Below are 12,135 nucleotides of genomic sequence, written 5' to 3'. Positions count from 1 at the left end.
TTTGTATTCCCTATGCCCATTGCAGTGCCTCCGACATACGTGTTTGATAAAAAATGAACCGAAATAATTATTTCAAATTGGGCCTAAACCAATAACCTATTTATTAAAAAAAATATGTGGAAAAAGTAACATTTGTCTGTCTATCCAATCAGTGCTTGCACAATAGATTGTTTTTGAAATACAGAAAAAAACTGAGGTGTGGCTTCATAAATTAACTATTTGTTTACCTCTGCCAGCCAGTGTTCCAATGGGACCGTGAAATGTGATGAACCAGCAACGCCCTCTACTGGTAAGATCGAGATAAGTGTTTTCCTTAAAGAGAACGCAGCTCTAACACCTTTCCCATTTTCCTGGAAGTCATAAATCCATCGCAGCCCACCTTGCCAAGATGCATGAATACGTAGCCTTGGGAGTGTTCCTCAACATGGTGCTCCAGTGCTTCCTTAGTTTTTTCATGTTGATAATTATAATATTTGTAGGACATCTTGGGGTGAACTGACAAGGCTGCGGAGGGGCAGAGCTGTTCAACCCAGGGATGCTGCCTACAGGCCTCCCACCCCAGAACGACTTCAGGGACTACACCAAAGGCTTTAGGCTCATGTATCCAGGCATCTGTTGAAACCAGCTGGACTGGAAATTGGGAAACTACTCTAAACCAGGACTTCCCAGGTGTAATGTATACGCAATCTCCTGGGGACCCTGGTGAAACATTAATTCTGATCAAGCTAGTCAGGGGTGATGCCCAAGATTCTACATTTCTGCTGCCACTGCCACTGTTTCTTAGGCTCCAGGACCAGCAGCCATCAGGTAAACATGGCTTGCAAAATGACATCTACTGCCATCTCTCTTTAGAATGTTATATTCCTCTTACATATCATTCCTGAAAGTCCTATATATTAAAGTACCCTACCTATTATTTATTTTCACCACTACAAAGCCTCAAGTTTTTAGTCATGGTGTAGAAATTCCAGACAAATAACAACAACACTGCCTTCATTGATTTTAATGGATAGAATGAGGGCAGGCTGATAAAATGGAGCTTCGTATTATTCGTATGGTCTTGTATATATTTATAATAAATTTGCTTCGCTTTATATGCTCTGCATTTGCTTTATGAAGATTCAAACTATCTAGGCTTCTTTATGGGCTGTGTTCATGGACCACACACATATTCAGTATTAATGGGGCCATCCTTGCCCTGCCCTATCTGCTTCAGGGTAGCTTCAAGTTAAAAAGGGAAAGTCCAGGTGGCCAGACTTCTCACAGAGGAATCCACACCATTTGATCCCATTGGCCCCAAGGAGGCAACATACTGAATCTCTCTGAGCCCAAAAGCTTTCTGGAAGGCTATGTAACCCCTACACTGCCTATAATTATGTCTCCTTTTGTACTTCTACACTCTATTGAGGACTGATGTAAATAATGACTCAGAGGGGAGGATCTGAACCTATCATGTGTTCATTGGAAACACATGGCTTTGTAAGAGTATAAGTATGTATCGTACCAGTCTTCAAGAAATTGAAAGTGTATGTTTGGATTAATCCAAATACCCTGATTCTTGACTTCAGAAAATGATACAATAGTTGTTTAGTTATTGCTCTGTGGAAAGCAGAGAAGGTTTTCCAACTCCAAATAAGTTTCTGAAATGTAGGAGACAATAGAAAATCTTCCTGGAGAAGGTTTCTAAGTTCCTCAGCGGAATGTTACAGACTCAGAGCAACAGCTAGTAATTACTGGTAGGATATTCTAGGATGAATTCTGCTTTGACAACAAATGCCTGTCAGTGTGATTATTTGTCTATGGAACAAATACAGAGTTAAGGGCATTTTTTCTGTGTCTTTCCCCTGAAGTTCCTGCCTGTCCCGAAGGAAAAGTGTATTTTGACTGCAGATTTCCTGACCCTGAATTGCCAGCTGGTGGTGTAAATTGTGAGACTACATGTGCAAACCTGGCCATGAACTTCACTTGTGCCCCATCCTCCCCCTGTATAAGTGGCTGTGTTTGTGCTCCAGGGTAAGTGTCTTTCTCTCTCTCTCTGTCTTTTTTTTTGAAAATATTCAGGATTTGACAAAATATTTGATAGAAATATTTAGAAATATTTAGCTAAAATTGTTCTGGAATTTGGTTAACTGTGGTTAACTTTGAGTTGGTAACTAGAAGACTATTGCAATTATTTTGCTATATTCATGTAACATATCCCATGTTATATTTTAAATATGACATATGACATATAACACATGATTATGTCACACATGTTATATGTACAATATTATTAAAGTAGTACAATGAATTGAAGAGAGAACTCATTTCAGGATGGACTTGGCGTTTATCTCCTGTTTTGACTGCAATTTTCAGAACACGATAGTGAGCCATTATCTATTTAAAATACGTTAAGTGCATATCTTTTGTATATTCTGTTGTGCTATTACTGTTGTTGAAATTAAGTCATAACAGTGATGCCAACTGCTTTATTTTTTTATTTTTACCTTTTTAAGATTTTGCTTATTTATTTAGCATGAGTGGGGGGAGGGGCAGAGGGAGAGGGACACAGAGAATCTCAAGCAGACGCTATGCTGAGCATGGAGTCTGATGGGTGGCTCGAACCCACAACCCTGAGATTATGACCTGAGTTGAAATCAAGAGTCAGATGCTTACCCAACTAAGCCACGCAGGCATCTTGCCAACTGCTTCGCTTAATGGATGTTACAAAAAATGGTGTGTTGAGGCTACACAGGGCAGTGGGTAACAGTGGGATCTCTGGGTTCAAACACACTGGAGTTCAAACCACAGCTCTGCTGATGTTAGCAGAGTTATTTTTCTTTTAAGCCTGTGATATACGGTGTGTGTGTGTGTGTGTGTGTGTGTGTACTCAATAAATATGAATCACTATCTTATGGCAGAATAATCTACTCCTATTTTTGTAAGTTTCCTTTAATAGCAGGAATGCCTCGTACATGGGGAAGTTAAGTACAGAATCTGGTGGTTATTCGTTTCCCTGCAGGCACATAACATCTGGCCTCACTGGCCCTCCCTCCCCTGGTAGTGAGTGGAGGCAGAGCACAAGGAGAGGCCATCTGAGGCAAACAGGTCACCCGTTCTTCCTTGGTGAGCCTATTCACACAGAGGGATTCCTGGGCTCGGGTCATCTGAACCATGAGCAAAGAAGAGAGAGGTTTTGTAGTCTGTTTCTCAGGAGAGTTGGCATTTGTCCATCCCCATCTGGAGTAGAGGGAAGAGCCAAATGACTTGGTACTGTACCAATCTCTTCAGAAAGGGAAGAGGTTGAAAGAACAGGTGCCTGTGCGTGGGAGAATAAAGGCAGATAGAAACCAGGCCCTAGAGCAGGTGAGTGAGGAAGACATTTTAGTAAAAAGGACAAGGGAAATATCACCTTTATGATGGTAAAATAATTGAAACCTACAACAGCACTTGATTAATTTGATATGATTACGACTCAAGGGTGCATGGCTGATTAGATAAAGCTGCATCCTAATTTTGTTTCACAGGCTTGCAGTTGACGCTCTTTTTTTTTTTTTTTTTTAAAGAATATCTAGTTACTGTCACCTTTGACTTTTTAGTTCAACAATGATTGATTGATTTACTGGTCTAATTTCATTACAAAACTCAAGAAATTTTCTCCTACCTTCTCTTATTGTATTGAAGTAAATATGGTTGGAATTAACTAAGAGGCCTTTGACTGATTTGGAAATAATTTTATTATATAGAACTTTCCTGTTACAAAGCTGTTCATGGTAATATGATTTGGATTGTCTTCCATATGACCTTGGCTGGCTTATTTTAGGACAATAAGCCTCATATCCCCTGTTTTATGGGTCTCCTCAGAGTGACAGCAGTTCATTGAGTATGAAAGGAAAGATCCTCATTCCTTGGTTTAGAAATCATTGTTGGAGCGTCTGGGTGGCTCCTTTTGTTTAGTGTCAAACTCTTGGTTTCAGCTCAGGTGGTGATCTCAGGGTTGCAGGATTGAGTCTCTGGCCAAGCTCCAAGCTCAGTGGGGAGTTTGCTTGAGTTTCTCTCCCTCTTCCTTTGCCCCTCCCCCTCTTCAAATAAATAAATCTTAAAAGAAAAGAAATCACTATGGATTAAAGAAATGGAAAGTAATATAGTGAAAAGTGTCATATAAAAATGGTTCAGATATTGGCTCTCCTTATTAGCTGAAGTACCTCAGGGCAAGTGACTTAACCACTTGGAATCTTAGCTTCCTCTTTTTATTTGTTATTTATTTTTTTAAAGATTTTTATTTATTTATTTGACAGACAGAGATCACAAGTAGTCAGAGAGGTAGGCAGAGAGGGAAGAAGAAGCAGGCTCCCTGCTGAGCAAAGAGCCCAATGCGGGGCTCGATCCGAGGACCCTGGGATCATGACAGGAGCTGAAGGCAGAGGCTTTAACTCACTGAGCCACCCAGGAGCCCTCAGCTTCCTCTTTTTAAAGTGTATCTACAAATGTCTATTTCATGGGGGTTGAGTACGTGCAGTGTACCAGTCATATGGTGTTAATGTTTGGGACACCGTGTTAAGCTACAAGTGGGGGGCACTATAAAATACATGTATAACAACAGAATCTGCCTGTGGGACTGTCACTAGGATTAGGTGATTTAGTGCTGTATTTAAAGTGGTTGGAATAGTGGCTGGGCCCTAGGAGGCACTCAAAAATATTAGTTTTTGCTGTTTGTGTTTTTTTAAAATTTCTCTGTGAGAGAGTTAATCAAGTACTTGCAGTTCATTGAGATGGATCCTCCAGTAAAGGTTTTTTACAAATTTCTATGTATGGGGAATGCGGGACATAAAAGATTGCATTAATTTGAGTCTTAAATGGTGAGGAGTTGTTTGGGCTGAGCTGGGGAGGAACAGGGTTTTCCAGGCAGAGGAGAAATGACGATGATGCCAGGGAACGTGGAGAGAAGTGTGGGATGGGGGGAGCCGAGACTCTCGGACTCTGTTGTCTGAAAGGAAGAAATCTAAATGAGTTAATGCAGCATTTACATAGGTTCATTTGGTCACCTTTATTCAATAATTGAGTGTCTGCTGTATGTTAGACTTCAGGACACAACCATCAAGATATTCATGCCTTCCTGAATGGAGTGTGAAGTCTAATGGACAATGTATTCATTAAATAAGGAATTACACTGCTGTGCTAGAGGAGCTGTGAGAGGGAAAGCAGAGAAGGAAATCAATGGGATCATTTTTACTCGAGAGAAGAGGCAAGAATCCGGAATTCTTGACTTCTATGTAAATTTTTTTTAAAGATTTTATTTTATTATTTATTTGACAGACAGAGATCACAAGTAGGCAGAGAGGCAGGCAGAGAGAGAGGAGGGGAAGCAGGTTCCCCGCTGAGCAGAGAGCCCGAGGTGGGGCTTGATCCCAGGACCCTGGGATCATGACCTGAGCCGAAGGCAGAGGCGTTAACCCACTGAGCCACCCAGATGCCCCTCTATGTAAATTTTGATAGCAATGAATTATAACATTTTAAAGCATATTCAGAAAACACTTCATATTTTCTATTTTTAATAGTTACCTGTTTTTATTATTTTATTTTAAATTAGTATATCAGTTATATTATTATGATTTCAATTTTCTTTATTAGTAGTACTTTATTGTTGATGAAATAAATTCTTGAGAAAAGAGTTTAAGCATATTGAAATATTTTTCTATATATTTATATTAAGGGTATTGGAATATGTATCATAAATCTTCAAATCAAAATATTTTGAAAATACACTAACAGTAATTATCCCTTGAGATTATAATATTTAATTGTTCTATTCATAGATATTTTAAGATACTTTTTTATGGGATAACCTTTCAAGAAGGAAATAACACATTAAAGGACACTAACATTTAAATATACTATTAATAAAAAATGTGAAACACTTGATATAGTGACTTTTTATTCAAAACACATCTTAACTCTCAGGATTTTAAATTTAAGCACTTACATAAGGAGCTTTTTTTTTTTTTAAGATTTTATTTATTTGACAGAGATCACAAGTAGGCAGAGAGGCAGGCAGAGAGAGAGAAGGGAGGAAGCAGGCTCCCTGCTGAGCAGAGAACCCGATGGGGCTCAATCCCAGGACCCTGGGATCATGACCTGAGCTGAAGGCAGAGGCTTTAACCCACTGAGCCACCCAGGCTCCCCCATAAGGAGCGTTTGATTATTCTCTCTGTCCTGCAACAGAAAAGGTTATCCATTTCATAATTTACTCTTTTATTGAAAAATTTTTAGGCCCTATGGATTTTTTTCTCTTAAGTAGCAAATACCGAAAAAAGGGGCCCTCACATATTCTTTAAATGTTGTTTTCACAATAGCTCACTGTCCCCGGAAATTTAAGCTTGTGTTTATATTTTATTGTGCTAAGCAATAACAAACAGTTTAAAATATTGCAACTGATCACTTGCTGGCATTTCATTTACTCTTATGATCTGCAAGGTACTGTGTGAAAAAGAGAGAGCAAAAGATTAGATCCACCCCCTCCATAAGTCAGAGAGAACATGCCTGTGGCAGTCGTAACAAATATAGATGGTGGTGAATATAACAAGATTTCTGATTCTTAAAAAACTGAAACTAAATAGCATTTACTTCTTCATCGGAAGAATGGCAGAGCACAAAGGAAAATGTTATGTTCCTGAAAGCTGTCCGTGTATCTGGAAAGATTGGGAGTACCTCTCAGGAGAAGTGATTGCTACACCATGTTATACCTGGTAATGAGATCCATTTATTTCAAAACATTTTTCCTAAGCAATTGTATTAGTTTCGATCATCTTATAGTTAATGTGACTGACTTGAGCAAACACTAAATCAAGCCTGAGTAAATAAGATTTTAAAGGCAGTCAGGAGTTGGTAGAAAGCTATTCCTACAGGGGAATCATACCATTATTTTGAGGCATATTTCTTTAGCCCAGGGGGGAAAAAAAACAAACCGTGAAATGTGAAAACTTGAAAATTTAATAAGGATAAGAATATCTCAAATTTATAAGAAATTAATAAATGCACCAAAGAGAAGATCACATTTAATATAAGGTCTTATGTTTGGAAATAAGCCAAAACAATCCCATAAAACAAAATTGAAATATAATTTCTTTAAAATGTGGGAAAAAAATTCCAAGCTCATGAACAATGTCACATGTAGTATATTTAAACTGATCCAAATATAGGAGATGGCATTATGGGATTTTTTGCTCCCATCAGGGCTATGTTCAATAATTTATTCTGTCTTCTGCTTTCAGGTGAACGAAGCAACAATTTTTAGGCTTGATTGTGCTCTCTGATAATATATTTAAGCAAAGTGATAAACATAGGCCTAATTTGTCAATGTAATAGATGTTATTGAACCAATTGGCATGTAACTAAGGGCTCTTGGCTCAGTGAATGTTCTTGAATACAAAGCTTACAATGTTTTTACCACTTGCAAAACTCTAATTAGAGCCAAACGTCTTAGAGAGATAACTGGTGTTATTTTTGGCTAGTGTTTGTCGACGAGGGATGTTCAATTGCACCTACTATCCATGCCCGGCTGTGTGTACAATATATGGGGACCGGCATTATCATTCTTTTGACGGACTGGAATATGACTATATCAGTGATTGCCAGGTATTTCTGATAAAGGTATGTCACAATTAGGTACTTTTATTTGCCCTTGTGTAAAAGCTTAATGTAAAAAACAAGTATGCCAATATATGATACATCAAATCCACATGTCATTAATAAAACCTACAAAAGTGATAGCAATTTTAAACATTTCACATTTCACTTTGACTCATAAGTTTTATTATTTAATAGGAGATGGGCTAATTCTTTCTTTTTTTTTTTTTTAGAGATTTTATTTATTTCTTTGACAGAGAGGGATCACAAGTAGGCAGAGAGGCAGGCAGAGAAGGCGGGTTGGGGGGGGAAGCAGACTCCCTGCTGAGCAGAGAGCCCAAAGCGGGGCTCAATGAGATGGGCTACTTCTTAAACTTTCTCTGCTTCTGTTTTCTAATTTGCAAAATGGGGATAATAATTGTACCTGTATCCTGGGGTAGTCTTTAGGATTAAATAAGATAAAATTATGTAAAGCTTTTAGACAGTGCTTGATGTATAGTAAGTGTTCAATAAATGCCAACCATTTTTATTTTTATAGGCTTAGTTTGGTGAATATAAATATAAGACATTAAACCATGCACTGAATAATATGTATTGTTCATGATTATAGCAATAAAGAGACATTATTCTTAATTCTAGATACATTATCTTGATGATATACTATAGTCAACCCTGGGCTTAGTGTACCCGATAAAATCCTTAAAATTTCTCATATGCTTAATGCATTTGGGTTTTCTTTATACCTGCATTTTATTTAGACATCACTGACCCCAGAATTAAATTTCTAAATATAAAAATGTTAACTTTAGAAAGAAGTTGTACAAGAATAAACAAAATAACATCTTTTCTTCCAGTAAGGTAACCTGTGATTATCTTGAATGCATGTCTTATTTCTGGGTAAGGCTTTTATGTTAATAGATGTGTGTGTGTGTGTGTGTGTGTGTGTGTGTGATCCTGTTCTTTAAAGCATATATCAACAAAGTAGACACATTCCTATTTTGTATCAGTTCTATTAAATTAAAAAAAAAAAGGTGAAATCCATTGTGTTCTAGACTTAAACAACTCCTGTTTATGTTTTAAACCATTAAATTTCCCATTTGGTACTATCCTCAGCTTCCACTCGGAACAATTTCAAGTTTCATAAAGAATAAATCCAGATTTGTCCAAGAAAATTCTGAAGTTGAGAAGATTGGAATCATGCCTTACATTTTTTTCCCTCCCCAAGTCATTTTGCAAAATGCTGAGCATTTGGCGAACTCTTACTAACTACTTATTTGAGCTCTGTGCTCTGCCTGGCTTTTCCTCAACCCCTCATTTGTCTTCACAGTAGAGAAATCATAGTGTTTACCAGTCTATTTTAAAACAATGATTGTGCAGAAAACATTTCAAGTAGAATATTTGTCTCAACTCTGATTTTTGGTTAAGTGAAAGTATGTGCTTGTGTTTGTTGCTGAATGATAATAGCAGCCTTAAAAAAAAAAAAACTGTATATGTGTGTATATATGTATTTATTTATTTATTTCTGGTGCTTCACTGTAAGAGTATCATTCCATTTAGCAGGCAAGAGCCATTAAAGTTTGACTTTTAGACTTTTAAAACCTGACTCCTATCATAACTTTAATTTGCTACTATATTCTTCTGTTAAAAATCAATATCTCATGTTCAATTTCAAATTTTAATAAGATATGCTTGTCTGTGTATGAGAAGATATGTCACAGGAAATAGTCTTCCAATCTCTTAGTAAGCAATGAAATTTAGATCCTGAATTTAATATCTAGATTAAGATCTGTCATTAGGATTCATGTGGTAAGATTAAAGTCTATATTTTTAAGTTCTGGAATTGCTTTTTTTTTTTTTTTACCAAAATAGAAGTATTTTTCCTTTTGGTACTTTAACAATGTTCTTTAAAAAAGAAAGCATTTACAAAAGACAGACTTCAGAATATAAGTTTCACGGATTTCAATTTAGTAATTAAAGAGAAGAAAAACTACTATTAATAATTAATTAGAATTATACTAGAGAATTATTTACTATATTGTAATGGACATTTTTATGAAAATCAGTAAAACCAGTACTAGGCCCCAAAATAATTAGGATAATTTGATCAACATATACTTGGTAAGTCAAGAAATAAGTTACTTGATCATGGAGCAGATAATTATTTCATATCCAAGATGAATTAGTGGTTAACAATGCAGCCTAATTTTCATGGGTTTGAAATCTTTTCATGCTGGATAGTAAAATTCTCAATGCTTAAGGTTTTGCTTTGTTTTTTTCCCTGTTTCAATTTTTCTTCCGTAATTTTTTTATTTGGTTTGGTTTCGTTTGGTTTTGATTTCTTTGTTTACTCTACACACCTAACTTTCTCTTTTGCGGGAAGAATCAGCATTTCCTTTGAGAAGGATAGAATTGCTGCTTACCCTTTCATTTAATTACTACTTTTTCAGGGACAAGAATAATTTCTGTGAAGTACAGATTTAATTCTTTCTTCCTTGTCAAACAGTTCTCTTGCCTCCTTCCTTGATTATAAATAATTCTAGGTTTTATTTTTGTTATGTGTAATACATTTTTATCTGGTGAAACTTAGGACCTTCTGGTGGATCCAGTAACCTCATCCATAAACATGTCTCTTCATTTGCCAATTAGACTTCTAAAAATTAATACTTATTCAGCTTTACTTTATAAGTAACTTGACCGTCACATTCAAAGAGATATGGAAGTCCCCCCCCCCCCTGCCCCAATCTCTGGATTGTGGCATTCTCATTGTAATCTAGTTTTAGGTACAAAGTAAGTACTTACAATATCTTTGTTGAAGCTTGTCAAACTTTAAAAATCCACGTTCTCTGATATTTTATTCATTTTGGAGGCTGTTTACCCTTTTCTGTATTAGCATATGGAATATACAGCACATTGTTTTTTAAGTGGTTTGAAGCACATTTAAGACAAAGGTATAATGTATAACCAGATGTAAGACTTGTTTAACAGTAAAAAGAGATGAGGAACCAAATGACATCTTGACCTAGGCTGTAAACTCAAAAAGAGAGAACACTGGGTATCTTCAGCAAAAATAGGAAATACAATATTCTAACTACCCAGATTCAGAGGCTACTTCTGTATTACTACTGTATTACTACTCTGTATTACTATCTGTAACTCTGCTTCTATCTAATCTATGACAAGCCCCAATCACTGCTCGACTTCTTCTTATAATTTGTTCCAGATTAGGTTTTCAACATTTTCTTCAGGTGAGATCTTAAACATTTAGTGCTCTCCTTAAGCCTCTGAAAATGCTTCTAATTTCATCACTCTCCATCATTTGTCCCATTAATGTTTCTGGTTTGTCTTCTTGTGTCAGGCCCTTTACTGAGGAGTGCAAGTATGATGATCACCAAAAATAAAGATGGGCCTTGCCTCTGAACATGAGGCTGGGGTGTGGTGGGGGGGGGGGTTAGTTATTAATCACCTAATCACAAAACTCATAAAATTTCAACTACAAAAGTCAATGATGACCTGAATGCAAAACCTCATTAAACTTTTAAAAGTTTATCTTCTTTTTTCCTTTAATGTAGCTTGTGCTTTGTCATTCTGCTGCCTCTGCTGGTCCCTTGTCTCTGATCACTCCTCAATAATCTTCTGATGGCTCCTTTCTTCAAGAGTTTCTTAGAACATAGGGCTTACAGGCTCCATGTTTCCATGTCTGTTTCCTCTGCAAATCTCTAAGTAAGGAACAAACTGAGATCCTAAAAACATTAGAGAGTTTATATATAAGTATTTCTTTTAAAAATGATAAATATGCTATCTTTCACTTTCTCTTCCTGTGGCCATCCTAACATTGACTGGAAATGTTATTCCCATTACAAAAATCTTTTGATTTTTTTTTTTAATATTTTCTTTGTTTATTTGACAGAGAGCTAGAGAGAGAGCACAAGTAAGTAGAGCGGCAGGGAGAGGGGGAGAGAGAGAAGCAGGCTCTCTGCTGAGTAGGGAGCCTGATGCGGGGCTCGATCCTAGGACCCTGGAATCATGATCCGAGCCGAAGGCAGCTGCTTAACCAACTGAGCCACCCGGGCACCCCTCTTTTGATGTTTTTGACTGACTTCCTGTTCAGCAAATTCTGATTGTCTCCAATCTTTTTTTCCAGTTCAGTCCCACAGAAGAAAAACTACTCTAAAATGATCTTATAGTTACAAACTCAGGAGATGGGCAGCCAATTTAAAATTTTCTCCAAGTAGTAATCATTTACACGTATTTGCCATCTCTAAGCTAATCATTTTTATTCCCTGAAATGAGGTTCTTAGTGTGGTTTGTCTTCCGGGTGCAGTTTTTATTAATATTCTTTGTGTGACAACAATGCTGAGGACAAAGGAATCAGAGACAAAAAGACAACAACTTAGACCTTTATTAATAGTTAGTATAATATACCTTGTCTATAATACAGTGGATATTATTAATGCACATCAGTTTTTTTTATAGTTTCCTAAACATTTTTATATCAGGAAAATCAGAAACATTTATAATGAAATTAAACTG

The 12,135-nt window shown here is 36.7% G+C and overlaps 1 protein-coding gene across 1 annotated transcript in view; it reads left to right on the top strand.

Annotated features, from left to right (window-relative positions):
• OTOGL (otogelin like) overlaps window positions 1–12,135 on the top strand; it is a 130,330-nt gene that overhangs the window by 50,308 nt on the left and 67,887 nt on the right. Inside the window, exons 22-25 of the mRNA XM_032346910.1 lie at window positions 237–289; window positions 1,851–2,013; window positions 6,618–6,725; window positions 7,491–7,629. Coding sequence (XP_032202801.1) covers window positions 237–289; window positions 1,851–2,013; window positions 6,618–6,725; window positions 7,491–7,629 — 463 coding nt within the window. The remainder of the gene's footprint in view (window positions 1–236; window positions 290–1,850; window positions 2,014–6,617; window positions 6,726–7,490; window positions 7,630–12,135) is intronic.

The sequence above is a fragment of the Mustela erminea genome, chromosome 6 (genome assembly GCF_009829155.1).
Source record: "Mustela erminea isolate mMusErm1 chromosome 6, mMusErm1.Pri, whole genome shotgun sequence".
Lineage (NCBI taxonomy): Eukaryota > Metazoa > Chordata > Mammalia > Carnivora > Mustelidae > Mustela > Mustela erminea.
The sequence above is the reverse complement of the archived record's forward strand: the minus strand, read 5'-3'. Positions and strand labels throughout refer to the sequence as shown.